The sequence below is a fragment of the Leptonychotes weddellii genome, chromosome 5 (assembly GCF_054177405.1).
Source record: "Leptonychotes weddellii isolate Sample4059 chromosome 5, ASM5417740v2, whole genome shotgun sequence".
NCBI classification, from domain to species: Eukaryota; Metazoa; Chordata; class Mammalia; order Carnivora; family Phocidae; genus Leptonychotes; species Leptonychotes weddellii.
Window position 1 is genome coordinate 22,604,270 of NC_138373.1, and position 25,503 is coordinate 22,629,772.

Genomic DNA, 25,503 nt, shown 5'->3' on the forward strand with positions numbered 1-25,503 from the left:
CATATCTGTGTCTCTAGTTTATTCTTTCAGTATATATTTGAGTACCCATTATAAGCTGGAAACCATGGTCAATTAAAAAAAGAAAAAGAAAAAGAAAGAAAGAAAGAAAAGAAAAAAAGAATGACAGGGTTTCTACTTTTAGGCGAGCAAATGCGAGAGCTAAGTGAAATGCGCCTATATAGAATAAGGCTTCCTGAATAATTAGGCTTGTTGAAAAAGTCTAAGGAAAGGCAGACCTGCTTCTTTAGCCAGATGCACAATCTTTCTGAGGCTTGATATTTTCATCTGTAAAATGGGGAGAATAATACCTGTCCATCAAGACTGTGTGAAGGTTAGAATTCTGTCTATAAAGTGCCCGGCATGTGGTAGATGCTTAGTAAATAATGCTAACTAGCACGACTACTGTTATTATTATATTATAAACTTCTTGGAGTTAGGGGTGCAGTGGCATTTCTTAACTTGTAAGCAGGAGGTTGCTTTCCCAAAGGGTATACTTTGTTTCCTCACGGAGACAGCATCAACTGGTTACTTCCCCAAGGCAAATCTGGAAAAGCCCATCTAAACTGTAGGGTGGTCTAAATATTGCACAATGGTAATTTTTCTAAAAACCAGAAAGCAGCACTGATGTGATGCGAATGCATCAGAGAAGGTCTTTTTCACCAATGATGATACAAGGCTTTTTGCTTGTTGTGAGTAGTGCTTGAGATTCTAAGGCAGGTTTAATTGGAATACCAAGAGCAAGAGTTGCATACTTGGTGATTTTGAAGGGGGCTTTTAGGGATGTGTAAGGGCCTTTAAGATGGATGATTCGTGAGTTTTTTAAAATTTGTCTAATTGCACTTGAAAATGTATAACTTTCCTTTTTCTTGAGATACTTATTTCTAACACTGATTTCACACTTACCCTTCAAGCACCATCTTTAAGCTGATGACTCTTGAATTTGCAGCGTCAGGCCACATTCTTATATATCCAGCTCCCAGCTTGCATCTCTCCTTGGAGATCTCAAACACATCTTGGATTTAACATGGTCAAAACAGAACTTTTCACCCAAATTTGCCTCCTCCCAAGCCTTTCCTTTACCAATAAATGGTATCATCATACACTGGTTGCTCAGGTCAAACATTGAGAAATATCTTAATTTTTTTACATCACACCCCACATCTTATCCCTCATGTAAGCCTGTGTGCTTTGGCTCCAATATCCCATAACATTATATGTAAAGTGTGATCACTTCCCACCATGTGTACTCGATAGGTCAGTTCAAGCTACTGTTGTCTCTACTCCAACAGCCTACTAACCAATGTCTCTACCTCTCCCACTTCTACCCATAAATGGAAGCCTGAGTGATCTGAAAGCATACATGATGTTTCTCCCTTCCTCACAATCCTCCAGAGACTTTGCATTGCAGGTGGAATAAAACCCAGACCTGTTATGATGCCCCACAAAGCTCTGGGTGATCTTGCCCTTGCCTCCCCCCCTGCCCCCCGAGTTTGACAACTCAGCCATCCTCCACTTGGTGCTTTCTCTCTCTCTGTCAAATAAATAAATAAAATCTTTAAAGATTTTTTAAAATTTTTTATTTATTCATGAGAGATGGAGAGAGAGGGAGAGGGAAAAGCAGGCTCCCAAGGAGCAGGAAGCCCGATGTGGGACTCCATCCCAGGACCCTGGGATCAGGACCTGAGCCGAAGGCAGACGCTTAACCATCTGAGCCACCCAGGCACCCCAATAAATAAAATCTTTTTTTAAAACAATTACTCACATTGATATGATTGGGGAATTAAGATTTAATGCATTTATATGTCAAAATGAGTGGTTAAGATAATTCTATAAGGTCAGAAAAGGGAGATTTCCTTCAGGTCTTAGAGTAAAGATAAATTGTATGTAAGAGTTGATTTCCCCAGGGGGTTGGGAGGGGAGGGTGCTGCCTGGGTGGCTCAGTCAGTTAAGTGTCAGACTCTTTTTTTTTTCTTCTTAGCGATAGCGCATGCAAACAGTGGGTAGGGAGAGGGAGAAGCAGACACCCCGCTGAGCAGAGAGCCCCATGTGGGGCTCGATCCCAGGACCCTGAGATCACGACCCGAGCTGAAGGCAGACGCTCAACCAACTGAACCACCCAGGCGCCCTGTGTCAGACTCTTGATTTCAGCTCAGGTCATAATCTGAGGGTCATGAGAGGGAGCCCTGAGTTGGGCTCCACACTGGGCATGGAGCCTGCTTAAGATTCTCTCTCCCTCTCCCTCTGCCCCTCACCCTGATCATGCGAAGCTCGATCTCTCTCAAAAAAAAAAAAAAAAAAAAAGAATTGATTTGGGCCTCGAAGGATAGAAAGTTTAGGTCTTGCGAGGAGACCTGGGGAGAGAATTCTTAGCAGAGACTGTGATGAACTAACCAATGCCCACGGGATAGCTTGTATCTCCAGAGTTGCCCAGATACAGTGTCAGCATCCTTTAGACAGTGCTCAATCAAGGATACATACTTATCCTTTATCCAGCACAGCACTGTCCAATAGAAACATAATTTGAGCTATATATATAATTTTAAACTTTCTACTAGCCACCTTTAAAAAAAAGGAAAGAGAAACAAGTGAAATTAATTTTAATAGTATATTTGACATAACCAAATGTAGGTAAAATATCACTTCATATAATCAACATAAAAATTAATGAGATATTTTACACTCTGTTTTTAGGTAATAAAAGTCTTTGGAAGCTGGTGCATATTTTACTTACAGCATGTCTCAGTGAAAACCAGCCACATTCCAAAGTACTCAATAGCCACAAGTGGCCAGTGGCTACCATATTAGATAATATCAATCTAAACTACCACTCTTTTTTTTTTTTTAAGTATGTTCTAGGCCCAGTGCGGTGCCTGAACTCATGACCTAGAGATTAAGCATTGCGTACTCTTAAGGACTGAGCCAGCCAGGTGCCTCTAAACTACCACTCTTATTCACATGTTCTTTCTTTCAAAAAGTTTGAATACAGTTAATTAGGTTTTGACAGTTTTCCCAAACTCTATTCTGATGGACATGACTGATGCTAGCAATATTTTTAATCTAAAAACTATTTCTGTAAATAACACATGAGAAAATCTATTGGGGCACCTGGCTGGCTCACTCTCGATCCTGGGGTAATGAGTTTGAGCCCCACGTTGGGTGTAGAGCTTACTTAACTGTATAAATATGAAAAATTATTAACTCATTACTTTCAAAATTAAATTACTAATTAATTTTAAAAAATAAAAGAAAGGATGTGGAGAAAAAGGAACCCTTGTGCACTGCTGGTGGGAATGCAAATTGTTGCAGCCACTGTGGAAAACAGTATGGAGTTTCCTCAAAAATTTAACAATAGAATTACCATATGATCCTGTAATTCCACTGCTGGATATTTTCCCAAAGAATATGAAAACACTAATTCGAAAAGATATATGCACCCCTATGTTTATTGCAGCATTATTTACAATAGCCGAGTTATGGAAGCAGCCCAAGTGCCCATCAATAGATGATTGGAAAAGAAGATGTGGTGTGTGCATATATATATATATATATATGTAGTATATAGTAATATATACAATGGAATATTACTTAGCCATAAAAAAGAATGAAATCTTGCCATTTACAACACCACAGATGGATCTAAAGAGTATAATGCTAAGCGAAATAAGTCAGCCAGAGAAAGGCAAATACCATATGATTTTACTCATATGTGGAATTTAAGAAACAAAACAAACAAACAAAGAGACAAATCAAAAACCAAAACCAGACTCTGAACTATAGAGAACATACTAATGCTTACCAGAGGGGAGGTGCGTGGGGGACGGGTGAAATAGGTAAAGGGAATAAAGAAGTACATTTATCATGATGAGCACTGAGTAATGTATTGTTGAATCACTATATTGTACACCTGAACTAATATAACACTGCATGTTAACTACACAGGAATTAAAGTAAAATACAATAAAATAAAGTTTCTATTATGCAAGATGGAAAAACTAAAAAGTAAGAAAATTAAAAGTAAAAGTTAGAGATGGCTGAGGCACCTTGATGGTTCAGTCAGTTGAATATCCGATTCTTGATTTCGGCTTGGCTTTGTGGGATCAAGCCCTGCATCCGGCTCCGTGCTCGGCCGGGAGTCTGCTTGTCCTTCTTCCTCTGCTCCTCCCTCTTTTCTCTCTCTCTCTCTCTCAAATAAACAAATAAAAAATCTTTTAAAAAATGTTAAACATTGTTATTTTCATTTGCTGTTAATATTAGGAAGGCAAAGTTATTAAATAGAGAACAGTACTCGTTCATATGACTTGTTCTTTCTTTCTCTTTTTACCGTTTTAAAAATTGTGGTAAAACCGTTTTACATAACATAAAATTTATCATTTATGTGTGCAGTCCTATGACATTGAGTACATTCACATTGTCATGCTACTATCACCACCATCCACCTCCAGAAACGTTTCATCCTCCCATTAAATAATCTACCTACTAAATATTAACTCCCTGACTCTCCGTTCCTATCCACCTACTAAATATTAACTCCCTGACTCTCCCTTCCTATCCACCCTTCCTAGAGATCACACCATTCTACTTTCTATTTCTATGAATTTGAGTACTCTAGGTACTTCATATAAGTGGAGTCACACAGTATCCATCCTTTTGCGTATGGCTTATCTCACTTGGATGATATCTTCAAGTTCCACCTAGGGGCGCCTGGCTGGCTCAGTTGGTAGATCAAGCGACTCTGGATCTCAGGGTTTGTAAGTTTGAGCCCCATGTTGGGTGTAGAGATGACTGAAAAATAAAATCTTAAAAAAAAGTTTCATCTATATTGTAGCATATGTCAGAATTTCCTTCCTTGGTCTCATTTTTCTTTCCTTCCTTTTTAAGTCTGATTAATACTCCACTGTATGTATATACTACATTTAGCTTATCCATTTGTCCATCAAAGGACACTTGGGTTGCTTCCACATTTTGGCTAGTGTGAATAATGCTGCCTTGCACGTGGGTGTACAAATAATCTGTGTGAGTCCCTGCTTTCCAATCCTTTGGGTATATACCCAGTAGAATTGCTGAATCATATACTTCTATTTCTTAATTTGTTGAGGAACTTCCCTACTGTTTTCCATAGTGACTGCACCATTTTATACACTCACCAGCAATGTGCAAGGGTTCTGATTTCTCCATATCCTCACCAACACTTGTTATTTTCAGTTTGTTTGTTGTTTACTTATAATTGCCATCCTACTGGGTATAAAGTGCTATCTTACTGTGTAGGTTTTTTTGTTTGTTGGTTGGTTGTTTGGTTGGTTGGTTGGTTTTAAATAGGCTCCAAACCCAACATGGGGCTGGAATTCATGACCCTGAGATCAAGAGTTGCATGCTCTACTGACTGAGCCAGCCAGGTGTTCCTGTGGCTTTATTTTGAACTTCTCTAAGGATTAGTGATGATGAACATCTTTGCATGTGCTTATGAGCCATTTCTATATTTTCTTTGGAGAAATGTCTATTCGAGTCCTTTGCCTGTTTTTTCAATTGAGTTGTTTGTTCTTTTGTCATTGTTGAGATGTAGGAGTTCTTCATATATTCCGGATATTGACCCTTTTTCAGATATATGATTTGCAAATATTCTCTCCCATTCTATGGGTTTCCCTTTCCCTCTCTATTTGATAGTGTCCTTTGATGCGCAAAAGTTCTTAATTTGGCAGTAGTCCAACTTAATCTACTTTTCTTTTAATTGCCTCTGCTTTTGGTATCAGATAAAGAGATCAATGTCTTCCTAGTCAATGAACTCTGCCACATAGTCTAAAAGTTAAACAGAGGGACCCTTAATATTTTAATCTACTGACCCCTTTCATGAAGTCTAAGTGTTTGTTTGTTTGTTTTCTGGAAAACACTGTGAAATTTTTCGAATGCATGTTCTCAAGAGTCCTTCCGAATAGCCTTTCAGAAGTTTGCTTATTTATGAGTACAACCTCTCCTTCCTGTGCTAAGTCTGGGCCTCTGAGCCATTCCCCGCTCTTCACCTGCCTTGCACTGTAGCACAGACCCTGATCCCCGAAGCCTGCATTTTCCAGGCTCTCCTGTGAGCTGACTCCCAGCTGCGTTGAACCAGTAACAGTCACTGGCCTGAGATTGGAGGGCAGGAGGAAGGCAGAAGCCAGGGCATTTATCTTCTCTGTCTCTGCCTCTGAATCACCTTCGTGGCTCCAGCGCCCAGGGGAAAGACCTGGCCCACATCTTCTCTCAGGTGTGACCAGGGCCCCGTGGGCTCTGGCAGCACCCGCTTTTGCCTTTTCAGCTCCAGGAGTGGTGGTGGCTCATGCTGATGTGAATCGTTGGATTGCCTCACTGTTCAGCCAGGGGCTTTCGGGAAACAGCTGGTAAAACCGACCAAGGAAATAATAAGAAAATTTAGTAAAGGAACTGTTGACAGAAGGGTGGGCAGAGGTCTTTTTTAAGATTTTATTTATTTATTTGTCAGAGAGAGAGAGAGAGAGGGAACACAAGCAGGGGGAGTGGGAGAGGGAGAAGCAGGCTTCCCGCTGAGCAGGGAGCCCCATGCGGGGCTTGATCCCAGAACTCTGGGATCATGACCTGAGCCGAAGGCAGACGCCTAGCCGACTGATCCACCCAGGCGTCCCTGGCAGAGTTCTGATAAACTAACAAAGGAGACACGGTAACCCCGGGCTAGTAACAGCAAGGAGCCTCTATCACCCTTAGGCCCTGGCAAAGGTAGCTGGATGAAGACAGCTGTAGGGCAGGGACTGTGGCCTTCAGTGGAGGGATGCAGCCACCTCCAGGTGAACTGCAGGGATGAAGCTGGAGGAATAAACATCCCGACATCACTCTGCTCCAACTCTCCCATCTGGTGGTGCCTCCTATTGGCAGAACTCAACCCAGAAGGCAGGGACAAGGACCCTGCGATGCAGCCCATACAGGTCAACCTCTAGGGCCCAGAGCAGGGAGGAGAAGGCTGGAGAGCAGATCTGCAAGGACAAATAGAAAGTAGCAGGTACACCCATTCACGCATTGTCCCGTTTGGCTTCTCAGCGGCCAAGGCACACATTCCCATGGTCTGTGTATGGAAAATGGACTGTGTTATGACTCTTATTCTTATTACCTGCAATAATATACCTTTAAGAAAGTTCGTGCTCTACCAGGGATGGGCAAGCTATAGCCTGTAGACCAAATATAGCCAGCTGCCTGTTTTTGTAATTAGATTTTTTGCTGAGGCACCGCCCACTCATTCGTTGACATCGGCTCGGGCTGCTTTTCTACAACTGTGGCAGAGTTGAGTCGTTTCAACAGAGATCACACGGCCTGCACGGTCTAAAATATTTACTCTCTGGCCTTTTACAGGAAAAGTTTGCTGACCCCTGTGCTCTACCCGTTATACCAGGCAGAACCGGTTACATAACTTGTAGGTCTTAATGCAAAATGAAAACGCAGAGCCCCTTCTTCAAAATCCATTAAGTATTTCAAGATGGCAGCAGCAAAGCATTAAGGAGAACTCAGGGCTTTTCTAAGTGGGGAGGTCACGTCACGTGGAGCTGCACAGATCCCACTCCTACGTGTATAAACATATATAGAATGTTTTCTATAGAATACCATGGCTGCATGGTAATCCAATTATTTCACTATTCCTGGAGGTTTCAGGAGCAGGATATATGGAATTTGATATAATGGCAGTGTTCTAGGGATGCAGAGATCTACCAGAACAGAAGGATTATTTGAGGGAGAATTTTCGCAATGTGACATTTTTTCCATTAGAGAAAACTTAGAAACAGAAAATAGAACAGAGAGACCAAGAGACACAATATGTTAACATATACCTGCCACTATCCTTCTGGGATACCTCCCACCAGTTTCTCTCGATGAACATATATGGAGAAAAAAAATTAAACCTGGTTCTCCAAAACATATCTCACTGGTAAAAATGACTAGGTGTTTAGAATTCTATGCATCATTTTGGTATATTATAACATGGTCAGAAAAATAGTCCTCCTTATAGGCCCCTCAGGTGGTTTTCAGGTAAGGGGGTGTCTTTGGCATTAGGTAGCCCAGTTTCTGCCACTTATCAAGCTGTGTGGCCTGGGGCAGGTAACTCACTGCATTTTCCAAGTGCAGTTTCTTCCTATGGAAAAAAAAAAGGATTTGATAATATTTACCTTCTAGAGTTTGAGAAATAGTGGTGGTTAGAAATAAATATAATTGGGGTGCCTGGGTCGCTCAGTTGTTAAGCATCTGCCTTCGGCTCAGGTCATGATCCCAGGGTCCTGGGATCGAGCCCCGCATTGGGCTCCCTGCTCGGCGGGAAGCCTGCTTCTCCCTCTCCCACTCCCCTTGCTTGTGTTTCCTCTCTCGCTGTCTCTCTCTGTGTCAAATAAATAAATAAAATCTTTAAAAAAAAAAAAGAAAGGGGCGCCTGGGTGGCTCAGTTGTTGAGCGTCTGCCTTCGGCTCAGGTCATGATCCCGGGGTCCTGGGATCGAGCCCCGCATCGGGCTCCCTGCTCGGCGGGAAGCCTGCTTCTCCCTCTCCCACTCCCCCTGCTTGTGTTCCCTCTCTCGCTGTGTCTCTCTCTGTCAAATAAATAAAATCTTTAAAAAAAAAAAAAAAAAAAAAAAGAAAGAAATATAATTAAGATGAGTGATCATTATTATGTTAACAAAATGGTAGAAAAGGTGGGTTCTGCTCTTAAATTGGGGAGCACAGGGCCAGGCTTCATCATTTATTAGCTCTCTACTATCCCTGGGATTCGCTGAGAATAAATGTTTCCCAAACACTCACTGATGATTTGGAGATTAGGCTATTATTTTTCTACATCCTATTATTTTCGTATTTGTTTCCTTTACCTGAGGTGATGTAATACGCGGCCATCTGCTTCCCCTTCATCCAAAAGCCACCTGAAATCATGCTTTTTCTGAGAAGCTTCTTCCAGGGCCCAGCAGGGAGGGTCCCCTAAGAGGTGGCATGCTTGGGGGACAGTCCAAACACCGTGCCAAGCAGTGTGACCTTCAAATCATTTTAGCACAAAAGACCTTCCAGAATAAGCCTTCATTTGCTCCTTTGGCATAGGACGAAGTGATTGTTTCAGTTATGACACATACAGCAGTCCACTAAAGAAGCTGAAAGGTTCTATGTCAGCAAGATGCTCTGGAGGGAAATATTTACCCCTGTCTTACCTGATAGGCAATTTAACTCTTTTACGAAATTAAACCTGGGGCACCTGGCAGGCTCAGTAGGTAGAGCATGCAACTCTTGATCTCGGGGTTGTAAGTTCGAGCCTCACGTTGGGTGTAGAGATTACTTGAGAAAACAAAATCATTAAAAATTTTTCACCTCTACTTCCTAGCAATGTTACCTTGGGCAAGTCATGTGCTTTATAACCTCTGCTTGGGCGCCTGGGTGGCTCAGTTGGTTAGGCGACTGCCTTCGGCTCAGGTCATGATCCTGGAGTCCCTGGATCGAGTCCCTCATCGGGCTCCCTGCTCGGCGGGGAGTCTGCTTCTCCCTCTGACCCTCCCCCCTCTCATGTGCTCTCTCTCTCCTCTCATCCTCTCTCTCTCAAATAAAAAAAAAAAAATCTTTATAACCTCTGCTTCATCAACTATAAAATGAGAAGAAGAGCAACCAACTTTATGTGCTAGGGTTGAGGATTCAGTGAGCAATGAGCTAGTTATATAAAGCCCTTAGCACTGCGACTGGCAAGTAACAAGTGCCCAATAAATGTTAGTGTTATTATGAATTGTGTGTCATCACCATCATCATCAGATTTGGGTGACTTCCAAGCAGTGACAACAAAAACTAAAGGCACCACTCTCCTTTACCCTGACTTTAACTTCCATCTGCATACTTCCTCTGCCTGTCCCCATCACACATTAATATCCCTTCTCTTCAACTCAATCTTGGGGGTCATGGCTTTAGGCAAGATGTTAATAAGAAGGCTATTGCTGGTGAGGAACTGAGGGAGAGACTCTAGAAGTGAGGGATTAACACAACAGGAAGAAACCTAAGGCTAGACTGCTAGGAGCTCCTTCTGAAAGCCAGAGAGAAAGGAAGGTGTGGTATCTCTCTGTTATCTCTGGCTTGCTGATTAATATTCAAAACAAAACGTTTTGCTCCCATGCAATCCACTTCTTCAGAAAGACATTGACCAGGTAAAGGAAAGAGATATACACAGGATATCTTTTTAAAATGTTAAATGATAACTGTACCAACAAGACATGGAAATGATTTACTGCTGGAGATTTTATTTACTAAATTTGCATTTTATTTACATATGTCCCACATACTGCTTTAATCTTCAGAAGCAAAGGAGCTGGTTTTTTTAGTAGCAGCCAGGCAAATCCTTGGCTGCCTCCAGCGCCAAGCTTGGGAGAATCTCACTCTGTGTTTTCTCCACTTCATAAGTCACAAATAGCTTTGGCCAGGCATCATCGTCCTCCCATTTCATTGTTTGGAGAATGCATGAGCCACTGGGCAGCACGTCTTGTGCCCTGATTCATAGAAGCTTGGCCCTTGCCTCGAGCTGAGGCAGCCTAAGTGGAGATTTCAAATGTGTCATGAGTTTCCCGGCCAAATTCCTTCAAGCACCAACTCGAAAACTCAAAAATAGCCCTTACTGAGGGAGCTTGACCTGTGACAAAGATTTCCTAGCTGGGAGCATGTATAAGAGGGCTGCTGTTTTTCTTTTTTTAAAATCTGCTTTAATGTCTCTATGATGTGAATTTGCTTTTAAGACTGTATTTGAAAAAATCACTCTTGTACTTGAGTCTCCTCTTTGAGAATAGGGTTCCTTAATTCTTAGAGCCGAATTGGGGTTAGTCCTGTGCCAGATCTAAGGATTAAAGGAAACAAGAGAGAGCCTTAGCTTTTGTTTACTTGGGATATCAATTTAAGTCTCTATCTAGGAAATTTGGAAGATCTATCTAGAAAAATCCTGGTGGTTAAGGACCCTGTGGTTGGCCTATGTTCAAATTCTGATGCCAGGGTCTTTCAGAAGTTAAAGGCTCAGGTCAACTCAGAGATTTTGAGGTTCTGATATAAAAAATATAAGAATGTATAAGAAATAGCCAACAGGGCACAGAATATATGGTGTATTTTAGGAGTTCTCTTTTTACAACTGAACACTTTTAACACAAAGGGGAAAAAACCCAATAATGCAATATAATTACTTATTCACCAGGTAATGATTATCATTTATTAGGAAGTATTCATGCATAACCCCTATAGGGGTATGGACTGGTAAGGGTGCACTATTTTATTTTATTTATTTATTTATTTTTAAAAAGATTTTATTTATTTATTTGAGAGAGCGAGAGAGAGCACATGAGAGGGGGGAGGGTCAGAGGGAGAAGCAGACTCCCCGCTGAGCCGGGAGCCGATGCAGGACTTGATCCTTGGACTCCAAGATCATGATCTGAGCCAAAGGCAGTTGCTTAACCAACTGAGCCACCCAGGCGCCCCTATTTTATTTATTTTTTTAAAGGTGCACAATTTTAAAATTCCTGACTTCTTTCCCATCAGTGTGTCTCTGGGACTCTGTGTATAATAACCTCATTAGGCAATAAAGTCCAAGGTCTAAATCTGAGGCCTTTGATGAATGTGGGGTGAGGACCATATGTCTCTTCTGTCCCTGCCTGTGAGAGTCCTTGTCTTTTACCAGCTGTGTGACTTTAGGCAGGCTGCTCAGTTCCTGTTGGCATCAGAGATACCGACGTCCTAGCGTGGTTTTGGAAATTTCCACGAAGTAACTCACACAGAGCATTTGGCTCAGTGGCTGGCATTAGTAAATGCTCAGTAAACATTAGCTGGAGTTGGTCTCTATCATTAGAGCTAAGACTCTATAGGTTGGCCAAATTTATTTATTTATTTATTTGATAAAGAGAGAGAGCACAAGTAGGGGGAGCTGCAGGCAGAGGGAGAAGCAGGCTTCCCACAGAGCAAGGAGCCCATTGCGGGGCTTGAACCCAGGACCTTGAGATCATGACCTGAGCCGAAGGCAGACGCTTAACCGACTGAGCCACCCAGGCGCCCCGGTCAAAGTTTATTTAATTGGTCTCTGTGGGTCACTGCCACACCCTGAGGGTATCCATTCTTTGTCCATTCATTCAACACATAATTATTGAATGCTTACTTTTAGTTTTTAAACAAATTTTGTTTTACAACTATCATGTCTGTATTCTAATTAGGAAGCCAGCAATAAGCAAGAAAAAAAAATCACCCATGATCCCATGGATCACAGGACATTAATATTAGGCACATTTAATGCATTTTCCTTTTTTCTCTTTCCTGTTTTCTCCTCCTTTTTTATTTTTTATTTATTTTTATTTTATTTTATTTTTTTTAAAGATTTATTTATTTTATTTATTTGAGGGGCACCTCGGTGGCTCAGTTGGTTGGGCATCTGCCTTCGGCTCAGGTCATGATCCCAGTGTCCTGGGATCGAGCCCCACATCGGGCTCCCTGCTCAGTGGAGATTCTGCTTCTCCCTCTCCCTCTGCCTCTCTTCCTGGTTTGTGCTCTCTCTCAAATAAATAAATAAAATAAAATAAAATAAAAGATTTATTTATTTATTTGAGAGAAAGAGAGAGAGCGTGGGGGAAGGGCAGAGAGAGAGGGAGAAAGCAAATCTTCAAGCAGACTCCCAACAGGGGGCTTGATCTCACAACTGTGAGATCATGATCTGAGCTGAAATCAAGAGCCAGCCGCTTAACCGAGGGAGCCACCCAGGCACATCACTCCTCCTTTTTTTTTTAACTGAGAGGAGGAAACAGTACATATTTACTTTTGAATCTCATGATTTTTTTTAACACATTAACATAATATTTTCCTGATTTCATTAAGAATTCTTCATAAATATAAGTTTTTAAGAGAGAGAGAGAGAGAAACAAGCAGGGAGAGCAGCAGAGGGAGAGGGAGAAGCAGACTTCCCACCGAGCAGGGAGCCCAGTTCGGGGCTTGATCCCAGGACCCTGTGATCATGACTTGAGATGAAGGCAGATGCTTAACCAATTGAGCCACCAGGTGCCCCTATAAATATAATTTTTAATGGCTGCAGAAAATTCCAACTATGAATATACTGTCCCCTAATCAGTTTCCTATTGGTGAGCATTGAGATAATGTTCCTTTCCCCCCACCTTTGGGCTATTAATAAGTAAAAATGAGAATAATACTTTTGTATCAATCTTGGTTCATATTTTAGATAATTTCCATTTCATTCTTCCATTAACAACTATTTTTTGAGTGTTTACTCTGGGTCAGGTGCTGTGCTGTGTGCTGAGGATCCATGGGGTAGAGATGGACAGGTGTGGACTTTGCTTTCACAGATAGAGCTCCTATTCTAAGGGTGAGACAGATAATAAATGTGCGAAGAAATCCAATACTTGCAGATAGTGATGGGTGCTGCCAAGAAAAGAAATAGGGTGTGTGACAGAGAGTCCCTAATAAGGGCATTGGGCAGGGAGGTCATGGAAAACCTCTCAGAATAATTGAGATGGGTCATGGAAAACAGTGCAAGGACTAAGGTGAGGCAGATGAGGTGCCTAGACCCCCAAATATTAGGGAGGCACTCACTGGCAGGTCTGTCTGCACATGACCTTGAGAGCGAGTGCCTCCTTCAATTTGGCACCCTAGGCACTTCACTCACCTCACCCAAGTCCCAACCCTGATGGCAACAAATATAGGAAAGGCATTGCAGGGAGAGGGAAGAACAGAAAATCAGTCCCTATGACTGGAGTGGAGGGGAGAAGTGCTAAGGGAGCCCCGAAGCAGAACCACCAAAAGAAACAAGATAACATTTTTTTGAAAGTTTTGAGAGTTGATCACACTTGATGTATTTTTTTTTAAGTATCCAAGTAGTTGCCATGGGAAAAACTGGTCTTTCACTTCTTCTTTTTCTACCCCCCAGTGGTTTAGAATTGTTTTTATTTTTTTTAAAGATTTTATTTATTTATTTGACAGAGAGAGACACAGCGAGAGAGGGAACACAAGCAGGGGGAGTGGGAGAGGGAGAAGCAGGCTTCCCGGGGAGCAGGGAGCCCGACGCGGGGCTCGATCCCAGGACCCTGGGATCATGACCTGAGCTGAAGGCAGATGCTTAACGACTGAGCCACCCAGGCGCCCCTAGAATTGTTTTTAAAACTCACATATACTGGGAGGCAAGGTTGGGGGTAGGGGGACACCAATAAACTTTTTCAGGGCTTAAGGGCTTGAAGGTGGTATTTCTCAGTCTTGGTTGCGCTTCATATTTTTTTATTTTTTACTTTTATTTTTTTAAAAGATTTTACTTATTTATTTGACACAGAGAGAGCACAAGCAGGGGGAGTGGCAGGCAGAGGGAGAGGGAGAAGCAAGCTCCCCACAGAGCAGGGGGAGCTCGCGATGTGGGACTGGATCCCAGGGTTCTGGGATCAAGACCTGAGCCGAAGGCAGTCACTTAACCAACTGAGCCACCCAGGCGCCCTCTTTTTTTTTTTTTTTTTAAGATTTTATTTATTTATTTCACAGAGAGAGAGAGAGAGAGATCACAAGCAAGGGGGAAGGGGCCAGAGGGAGAAGGAGAAGCAGGCTTCTGGCTGAGCAGGTAGCCCGATGTGGGGCTCGATGCCAGGACCCTGGGATCATGACCCGAGCCGAAGGCAGACGCTTAACAACTGAGCCACCCAGGCGCCCCTGACATTTTTCTTCAGGGTCTAAGGTTCTGGTTATTGTGCTGCAAATCATTTTGGAATCTGACATAATTTGGTCCCTGCACCACTGTTACAATAAACTATTAAGGAAGTCAAAATGATTAATTGGCCACATAAGCCAATTGCTCATGGGTCCGAAGGGAGGAGAGGAGTGTTAACTCACCTGGAAGATAAAAACTGCAAGATCTGAGGAAAGCAGGTCCAAGGAAGCTCAGAACTTACAATTAAGGAAAGGTTTTGGGAGTGGGGCCTTTCTAGTCACATTGCAAGACAGGCTTGCATGGTGTTGGAAAGAAGGGAAATTGAGGAAAAATAAATATTTTAGTCATTTATAATAATAGATGTATCTTTCTGACTCCTACTCCCAGAGTTCCTTGAGGACAGAAATGGATGGAGTCTTGATTACTGTCCTGTCCCCAAATGCTTGGTTAGTGGATGCCAAATAAATTTGGCTGAATGTTGAAAGAAAGACTAAATCAGGATTAGGCTGTACATTCAAAATTTATGGGAGGCAAATGTATTCATTATTGCTTATATAAGTAAACATTAATTAAAAACAAATAGAACCCGAATATCTTGTGGCAGGAATAATAGTCTCCTAGAGAGGACTGAGTGAGGGAACCCTAATCTTGGGATTCTATTCAAGAAGGGCTTTTTCTTTTCATAGAAGAGTAGGAAAGAGGAAATAATTAACAGGAAAGAAAGGACACCTCTCCTTGGGACTCTTACTGCAAACTGGTCGGACCCTTCCTCATATCCTCTCCTCAGCAAGAGGGAGATAGGCAAGTGTGGGGGTACCTAGGGCAAATTTTTGGATGGAGTGTGTACGTGAGATATATCCCTCTTAACGTATGTCTTTTTTTTTTTTTTTTAAGATTTTCTTTATTTATTTGAGAGAGAGTGAGTGAGAATTGGGGGAGGGGCAAAGGAGAGGGAGAGAAAGAATCTCAAGGAGATTCCACATTGAGCCTGGGGTCTGATGTGAGGCTCCATCTCACCATCCTGAGATCATGACTGGAGCTGAAATCAAGAGTCGTACTTCTTTTTTTTTTTAAGATTTTATTTATTTATTTGAGAGACAGAGACAGAGAGAGCAGGAGGGGGGGAGGAAGCAGAGGTAGAGGGAGAAGCAGACTCCCTACTGAGCAGGGAGCCTGACATGGGACACCGGGCTGAATCCCAGGACCCCGATATCATGATCTGAGCGGAAGGCAGACGCTTAACCCACTGAGCCACACAGGTGACCCTTAACGTAGGTCTTATTTAAACTTTTTTTTTTTTTAAACGTATGTAGATGGCTATGCTTGGGTCTGACCTAGTGGGGATTTCTGTATTGAGTCAAATATCAGCCCCAGTTCAGAGGTTTCTTTTTACCTGAATGGGAGGAAGCGAGGTGAAGGGAGAAAAGTTCTTTTTCAAAATCTTAACTTTCCATCTTCTAAATGTGGCAGGATCATACCTGAGTGAGGGATTTGTGGGCATAAGCAAGGAGCCCAAGGCTGAAGGGGTATGCGTGTGGAAATATCAAAGTCTTATGATCTTCAAGTACTTTAGGTAACAATTTTTAATTACACAAAAAAATAGACTGTCTTCTTGCAACGTAAAATGGGTTAAGACCCTCTGTGTTGACGTAAAGACACTCTTGACTATCCTCCCCAAAGGGAGCTCCCCTGTTTGATGTGCATCTTGCTCAGCTTTCCTCTGTGCATCTGCATCCACATTATGTATCAGATGCTTTAGTGAAATCTTTCCGGGGCACCGTGGGGGTGGGGGGGATGTGCTCAGGTGTGCAACCCTGCCCCTACCAGCCAGATTCTTTCCGGTGGGGAAGGTGGGCAAGTGTTAAGGTGGGAGGATTTCTAAGCACATTTCACATTGCAGGGGACAGGGATTGCGGGGCACCCTCTAGTTTTTTACAATGTGAAGAGACGGGCGAGATGCAAGGACTCCATGGGCACATTTCAGGTGGGGGCTGGGTAGGTGGATATCCACCCTCTCTCTTTTTTATTTTTACTTTTTACCGTATAGGGTGGGGAAAATGGGCACACATGAGCCCTAAAGGGATGCCTGCGTGTGCGCGCGCGTCGCTCTGAGCGCGCGCGCAAAGGCCACCCCAGGTCCTTTATTGGATGCCTGTTTACACCCGACTGCCCAGCCCTCCCGGGTCTGGTGCTTTCGGGAGAGCATTTGGGAGGGTGTGCGCGTGGGGGTGGTGGCGGAGATTCCCCTCTCCCATGATCCCCCGCGGCGGGGCGGAGACCTTAGCGCGGTCCCCGGGGAGTGGAGGCAAGCTCCGGGCGCGGGAGGACGACCCGCCCTCCGCGCCCGCCCGCCCGGCCCCGCCCCCCGTAGCCGGCCCCGCCCCCGTAGCCGGCCCCGCCCCCGTAGCCGGCCCCGCCCCTCTCCTGGCCCGGCTGGCGCCGGCACCGCCCCTCGCTCCCAGCATGCCGTGCGGTAGCGGCGGCGCGGCGGGCGGAGCCGGGAGGCGGGGAAGCCGTGGCTGTGTGAGCGTGAGGAGCCGCCGCCACCGCCTCCTCCTCGCCGTCCTCTTCCTCTTGGGTTCCGGCGTCGCGGGCCGCCCTCGGCCCTGGAAGAGACGTCGCCTCCTCTTCCTCCGCCTCCCCCTTGCGGCGCCACCCCCCCCTCCTCGTCCTGCGCTGCGGGCTCAGGCGGAACCCGGAACGGCCGTCCGCCTCCCCCGCCCTCTGCCGCCTCCTCCATCTCCTCCTCCTCCTCTTCGGCTTCCTCCTAAGCCCCGGGCGGGAGCGGAGTGTCGGCGGTGGTCGGTTCGGGCGGCGACTAGCGCTTCTTTGGGCGGCGGCGCTTGGCCATGTCGTGTCGGGGAAGGTAATGAGCCGCAGAGCCCCGGGGTCTCGGCTGAGCAGCGGCGGCGGCGGCACCAAGTACCCGCGGAGCTGGAATGACTGGCAACCCAGGTGGGTGAGCCGGCAACCAGTCCGCCGCCCCGACCCCCGGGCCCCGCCTCGGGCGGGCCGAGGCCTAGGGCCATCCGGCTGGGAGGCGCGGCCTAGGCCCTCCACTCCCCCCCCGGGAACCGAGCGCGGCTTCCTGGGTCCCCTCCCGCCCCGGCTGGGGGAGGAAGGCCGTGGGAGGCGAGGCCTAAATGTCTCCCCTCTCTGCATTTCAGTTTCGGGGCTGGAGCTGAGACCCAGGGCGCCCGGCAAAGGCACTGGCCTAGGAGTTGGGTCAAGAAGGGTGAAGAAAGGGGCCTGGTGGTGATGGGGGACTTTCTGGTTACCACCCACCAAGTTGGAATTTGAGTTGGGGGATCCTGGGAGTCCAGGACCCTCTCTGTTACCCATTCACTTTTTGGTCCCTCATCCTCTAAGCCCCCACGTAAAAGAGCTCCTTAACTATGATCCCTTCTGTGAGCCCTCCCCCCCACGTGTTAATATTTCAAAAAACAAAACCCCCAACACTCCAGGGGTTTAATCTGACTTTGGGCAGGGCAGTTGTGGGGCATGAAATGAGGTTGTGACTGTTGATGAGGCCGACCACTCTCGACCTGGGAAATGAAGTTTTCCCCAAGTGCAGGGGCATTTCCTCTGGTGGAGAGCAATTCATACTTGGTGTTTTGAGCAGACCCTGAGAGGAGTAGAGAATTTCTTCTTGCATGGCGGGCATTTGGTCTCAGACCTCTTTGGAGCCTCCTTGGAATTGAATATATTTGGAGCATCAACTTTTTTTATATACACTTTTTGTTTGTTTATCATTAATCATGGGGCACACTTGTGTCTAATTTAGGACTGAGTGTCTAGAAAAACTTCCTAAATGTATATAATGTTTTAGGGTTAGTTGATTCGTGGAGTTTTCGTACTTTGAAGCACACTTGAATTATGATTGACCTGTAACTGGTCAAGTAAGTGTAAAGACAGTTTGTTGGGATGACTTTGGCTTCCTGATGGTTACATGTAACTTCAGCAGTGCTGGAAATAATTTGTTAAGATGTTAGAATGTAACATTTTAAGACTTGATAGAAAAATCTTTTGGGTGAATGGGTGGTAACAAATCTTAGTCTGTTTAATATGCCTTCCCAAATCTTATGTCTGTTGAGAACATTTGTATATAACTAGGTGACTTTAAAAGTTAATGCTTGACTCTAGAATTGAGAAGTTAAGTAGTTTAAAAAAAAATTGTTTGAAAAGCATAGCTTTACTTGTCCTTTACCACTTAGGGTTTGTGAATGCTTTAAGTACAATCAGTTGACTAGTTTAAGTAATTGTTATCTGTAATTGATATTCTTAGTTGTTTTATATTTTCATTGAAATGTGTGAAATAGGTTTTTTTTCTATCTAATGAAATTAGATGATTAATGAGCTTGAATTTGACAGCTCTTTGACGGTGGATTTTCCATTATTTTGCAGTATTGTGGTCAGCGTATATGAAAAAATTTAGTATCCCTTTACAAGACTGAAGTGCTCCTCACAAATAATCCTAGAGCTTTTGGAAAAGAATGAATTGTAGCTTGTAATTCTAAATAAATGGAGTAGTGAAGTTGCAGCCACCTGCTGGGGTCACTTGACTTCATTTGACAGATAAGAAACGGAATGGCTTATATATTTATAGAATATATACATGGATTATTAATATTATCCATGTTTTCTTCTTTCACGTGTTCTGTTTCTTGGCTGTGTGTGGTGTGTTTGTTGGGGAGAGGATGTATGCTTTCTTTGAGGCTATTCTCTGTAACAAAGTCTCAGAACTTATTGCCTAGGTAGAGGGATACTGTGAGATATAGTTCGTTACATGGAGTTTAACGTAACAGTTAGGATGTTGGAAATATCTGACTTTTTTGTAGAAGAGGGAACGGAGAAGTAAGGACAGTATCCCATAGCAGAACTTGATTTATTTGTGGGGTTGCCATAGTTGTTTTGTTAAACAGCCAGTAAAGAACCTTGTTTGCCAAGTTATAATTTTCATAAGTTAAATTTGAGGTTGTTATTCTGTCCGCTCTTCAGAAAGGTGACAGACTCCAGTTAACTGACAGAATAGAGGTTTGGTTTAAATGGATATTTATTTATTTTTCTAAACATCTTCAAATGCAGGCAGATTGCTTATGGTGCATGTGAATTATTTTGGTTTTTAGAAAAATTATTTGCCTTTCTGTACCATTAATTCTCTGATTTTATTTTTATTATTTTCTTAGGTTTAGACTTTTGAACAAGTGGGGTATAAAAAAACAATTCTTTTCGGTTTCTCTTAGTGTTAATTTGTCAGTTTGGAAACCGACTTTTGAGCCAGTCATGGCCACACGTGATCTTCACACATATTGACAGGAAGTGTTCCAGGTGGCTGAATAGACTAGTGTCAAATGGCAAAAGAGCAAGCCCATCCTTGATAGAAGCCTACCTTTAGCAGAAAGCATTTATAAAGCACTGGTTGATAGTCTTCCTTTTCATTCACTATACTCTCAATTAAGATTTAAGAATGATTAGGCAAAATGAATGGTTTTATCGTTGCCACTAGCCAAAGTATGTCCTTTTCTTGACTTTGTTTTGGAATATAATCTTCTAGTTGTACCAATCAAGATAGAGATTGGAATGACTTGAAAGTAAATATATAATTATTATATGTTTTAATATTCCAAAATGACATGACTAATTTGACATTGGAGTCAAATATAGATTAGTTCGGAAGCATTCAGGTCAACAGAAAACAAGATTTTACTTCTACACTTTGGAGTCTTAGAACTTTAACAGATTTATATTGGATGTTTTACAGTGCCCAAACTTAAAACCTTTCTACAGTTCTATAATGATAAAACTGTATATTAAAAATAGCTTCCATTTTTGGTAGAATGTAGACAGATTAAAGTTATCAAAAGTACAAGTACCTTTATTCTCTGTTGTCACAGAGAAAAACAGGAAGAGTGTTGTGAAGGTAGAAAAGCCAGAAACTAGTATGTCTGGCATTGTGAGAAACTGGATTTTTGAAATCAGAGTTGTCTCTTCAGCCTTCTATGAATCTGTATACTATTTGATGTCCACAGATACATAATACAGTGAAATACATTAAAGAAAAATGAAGTGGAGTTACATATTTTATAACCATAAATAGAGCTGTAGTAGAATTTAATGGTTACCAATTCTGTACCACAGATTTTCAAGTACACTATGGGGGTTTATCAGATAACTGTGTATGGGTGTTTAATTTGTGGGGAAAGTTTGTGTTTTCCATTATAAAATAAAACATATGCTTCATGAAACATTTGGCAATTACATCCTTAAATTGAACCTTTTTTCCCCTTCTGTTTTGGTTCCTTTTTAAGTTGGGACCATAACTGGACGGTATTTTAATAACAGGAGATTATGTAACATTCTAATGCAATGAAAACATTTGGCTTTAGGAAATATTGATCCTTGAGGGATTTTTATGACTAATAGAGCCACTATGTTTAAGGAGGTTATAGGTTAATATGGGAGAAAGGACTTGGGAAAGGTGAAGTATTATATGGATGTTAATTGTGATATAATTTTTGATATTTTTATATGTAATTAATAGAGTTTAAAACCTGGAGAGCCAGAGGATGAAAAACTGTGCAGTTGAGAAGGGAGCAGCAGGACCATGATATTGATCTATTTTGACAGTACATTTGGGGGGTTCTCAACCCCCCCCCCAAAGTAAGTAAGGAAGTGGCAAATGCAAGTTGTCCTTGGTAAAAAATTTCCAGTTTGATTAGAAGGATGGGGTAGTTTTGAGGAGTGGTACAGATAAGAGATAGAGGTGCAAAGCTATATTGGAGCTGTATTGTAGGCCTTGAATCATAGCTTAAAGAGACTGCTAAATACCTGAATATTCTGTTTGTAATTCATGATTTAAATTCAGACAAAAGTATTCAGCCCAGTATGTGGGAATTTCCATAAGCAAAAGCCCCTCATGAGTTATCTGGTGTTGATTGAGGATGGTCTGCTCACAATTCAGTTTAGGTTAGGACTCTTAAATGGAATGATCATACACAGAAAATATAGTGTGGTCCATGGTGTCTTTTTTTTTTTTTTAAAGGTTTTATTTATTTATTTATTTATTTGACAAAGAGAGACACAGTGAGAGAGGCAACACAAGCAGGGGGAGTGAGAGAGGGAGAAACAGGTTTCCCGCGGAGCAGGGAGCCCGATGCGGGGCTCCATCCCAGGACCCCGGGATCATGACCTGAGCCGAAGACAGATGCTTAACGACTGAGCCACCCAGGCGCCCCCCATGGTGTCTTTTGTGAACAATGAATTCTCACAACTTTTTTTTTTTTTCTCCCCTATATTCCTTATGCTGTACCTTTTATTCCTCTTACTCCAGAACTGGAAGCGTGTATCTCTCACTCCACTTCACCCATTTTCCCATTCCCCCACCCTGCTCCCCTCTGGCAGCCATCAGTTTGTTCTCTGTATTTATGGGTGTGTTTTTGCTTTTTGTTTGTTGGTTTATTTGAATTCTCACTACTTTTAAATGTAAGATTTTCTGCCTTCACTGCCTTGCATATAGTAGATATCTGCTTACTTGCCTTTCTTACTTTTTCTAATCACCTAAAATAAATCCCTGGGGTTCTTTTCAGTGGACCTCCCTTTATGGATTCACACAAGCAGTTGTTTGGTGTCTCTTCATGTTGTTACTATTTTGGTTACCTGTCTTTGGCTATCTTAAAGTTTTCTCAGAGCTCATTTTTTTGGGGGACTACAGAATAAAACATATCACCTTTTTTATGAGGCCTAACAGTAGAGATTGCAGGTATTTTGTGGTTTAGTTTCTATATGAAATATTCAAGTTTATTACACTTTAATTTTTTAAAAATGTGGAGTGTAACCTATTAAGTTCCTATTTTGACATTTGTGTTTTTATACTGTTAGTTTTTCTCCATTTGTATTAGTTGATTGTGTATTTCCTCTCCTGAATTCTTTTTTGTACTCCACTGTTACTTTTTTTAGATGATATTGACATATGTATAGATCTTAAGTGAATTTTGACAAATGTATGACCCCACTCAAGATACAGATACATAATTGATTTTCAGTTGGATTACACTCCCTTTCCACCCCTGCTCCCCAACCCCCCAACTGTGTACAGGTAGATCTTGCCTTAAAATTTACTGTAGAAAGGAAATCTTAGAATATTCTTATGATTTATTACCAACTTATTGTTTCTGTGGATTGATAATCTTGTTGTCTTCAACATATTTCTTTTTTTTTTTTTTGCTATAAACATACTTTCTTGGGATATCTAAAGATCATTTGAAAACAGTTTGAGATGGTGGCTTGCTCCTTAACTTCTTCAGACATTTTAGTCCTTGGATACACAAGATCACCTCTTCTTGGCTAAGTTTATTCCTATCAGCTGCAGGTTCATGTACCTTTCTTTACCCTCTGGATACCTACTGCTGCTTATTTGTTTTCCAGGCTCTGCCCAGTTTAAACCTTGTACTTACCTTAAAATTCCTACCCTGCTACTTCTGCCCTCTGTGATCCCTCTTCTCTTGCAACAGTTCTACAGTGAAAGCTAACTTGTGCTTATCACTTAAGTGATTGATCTCTTAAGTCCCTGAGGGCTGAGTCTGTCCTTTTCTCCCCTGCTTCTGTGTCTTACTTGCCCTAAAGCACTCCTGAAGTTCATTTCTGCCTTAGGGCCTTTGCATGCACTGTTCTTGCTTTGTAGCTACTGTCTGGATTGCTCTTCTCAGAGTACAATGACCTGGATGCCCTCATGCTGTCTCAGCGTAATTGTCACCCCTCACTGAGAAGAGGTATCCTTCTCTAACATTTCACCCTGGGTTTTCTTCATTGCACATAACACTGTATGAAATTTTCCTGTGTGTCATCCCCAATAAAACGACTTTCACATGTGCATGCATCTTAATGGTTTTACCTCTGCATCCCTTCTTACCTGCTAGTGCATCAGTTACTAGGGATGCCTGGCTGGCTCAGTTGGTAGAGCATGTGACTCTTGATCTTGGGGTCATGAGCTTACTTAAAAAATAGTATACACTCGATATTTGAGGGTCCTTCCTCAAGTAAATACATGAAAATGGAATTCTGCAAATTTATATTTAGAGTTAACTCTAGTTTATAACACTGTTACTGTGGGAGGCATTTTGAGGGGAGCTGTTCCTTGTAGAACAGCCTGGTTAGCCTGAGGCAGCAATTTAAATAAGCTGATTGAACAGGTTTAAAGAGACATTGTTCTAGTGTCGCCAGATCTTTTACAGAAGAAAAAATATTTTCATTTAAGATTCATAGGTTTTATCCATCTTGAAAAAAATACCTTGCTCACATATTTAAAGGTCTTTTACACATTGACATCTTACCCCATATCTATTGTACATATATGTACATTATTTAAACAATCTAATCACTAAAAAGTTCAGCACTGGGTTGTCTCTTCTGGCATTCCACTAGAATGCCTGAGTCCTTGTTGTATGCCTGCTGATGGGGAATGAATGAAAAATAAAAATTTTCCAGAACCAGGGGCACCTGGCTGGCTCGGTCAGTAGAGAGCATGCGACTCTTGATTTCGGGGTCCTGAGTTGAAATCAACTTCCATGTTGGGAGTAGAGCTTCCAAAGAAAAAAGTAAAAAAAAAAATTTTCCAGAATCAACAGATTTGTCAACATGGTGAATTACTTTTTTCATATTAATCTTCATACCTTTTCAAAAAAGGGAATTGTATTTTTTTTTTTTTAAGATTTTTTATTTATTTATTTGACAGGGAACAGAAGCAGGGGGAGTGGAAGAGGGAGAAGCAGGCTTCCTGAGGAGCGGGGAGCCCAATGCAGGGCTTGATCCCAGGACCCTGGGATCATGACCTGAGCCGAAGGCAGACCCTTAACGACAGCTACGCAGGCGCCCCAAGGGAATTGTATTCTTGTTGGAAATTATTTTTTTATTTGGAGCTTAATGTTGCTATTCATATTAACATAGTATGTCTAGGATCTCATGTTTATTTTAAAAACTTTTATTTATTAATACTTTATTTTTGAGAGAGAGAGAAAAAGGGGCAGAGGGAGAGGGAGAGAGAGGATCTTAAGCAGGCTCCACACCCAATGCAGAGCCCAGTGTGGGGCTCAGTCTCACAACCCTGAGATCATGACCTGAGCTGAAATCGAGTCAGATGTTTAACTGACTGAGCCACCCAAGCGCCCCTATTTAAAAACCTTTTAAAGGCTTCCCATATTTGTTTATTTATTTATTTAAAGATTTATTTATTAGAGAGCGGGCTGGGGGAGGAGCAGAGGGAGAGAGTATCTTGAAGCAGGCTCCCCTCTGAGTGCGGAGCCCAATGCAGACCCGATCCCAGGACCCTGAGATCATGACCTAAGCCAAAAGCTCAACCGACTGAGCCACCCAGGTGCCCCTAAAGGCTTTTTTGCGTTTATTTTAAAAATCTTTTTTTAGAGAGGTTTCTGGTATCAGAATAAATTTTGTTTTGTTTTGTTTTTTGGTATGGAACTTCCTAAGTTATTTTTTTTAAGATTTTTTTTTTTTTTTAAGATTTTATTTATTTAGGGGCGCCTGGGTGGCTCAGTTGGTTAAGCGGCTGCCTTCGGCTCAGGTCATGATCCTGGAGTCCCGGAATCGAGTCCCGCATCGGGCTCCCTGCTCGGCAGGGAGTCTGCTTCTCCCTCTGACCCTCCTTCCTCTCATGCTCTCTGTCTCTCATTCTCTCTCTCTTAAATAAATAAATAAAATCTTTAAAAAAAAAAAAGATTTTATTTATTTATTTGACAGAGAGCAAGAGAGGGAACACAAGCAGGGGGAGCGGGAGAGGGAGAAGCAGGCCTCCTGCTGACCAGGGAGCCTGATGCGGGGCTTGATCCC

At 42.5% G+C, this 25,503-nt stretch overlaps 1 protein-coding gene across 5 annotated transcripts in view; it reads left to right on the plus strand.

The window, feature by feature from the left end:
* The first annotated feature begins 17,202 nt into the window (after nt 1-17,202).
* Nucleotides 17,203-25,503, plus strand: part of SMG1 (SMG1 nonsense mediated mRNA decay associated PI3K related kinase) — a 106,320-nt gene continuing 98,019 nt past the window's right edge. For 2 of the 5 annotated variants that reach the window (XM_081819942.1, XM_081819939.1), the window contains exon 1: nt 17,204-17,619. Coding sequence is in view for 3 of the 5 variants with exons in the window: in XM_081819939.1 (XP_081676065.1) it covers nt 17,534-17,619 (86 nt within the window). In the remaining 2 variants the exon portion in view is untranslated. Of the gene's footprint in view, nt 17,620-25,503 lie in introns of all 5 variants that reach the window. The other 3 variants (XM_081819943.1, XM_081819941.1, XM_081819940.1) reach the window with 2 other exon arrangements.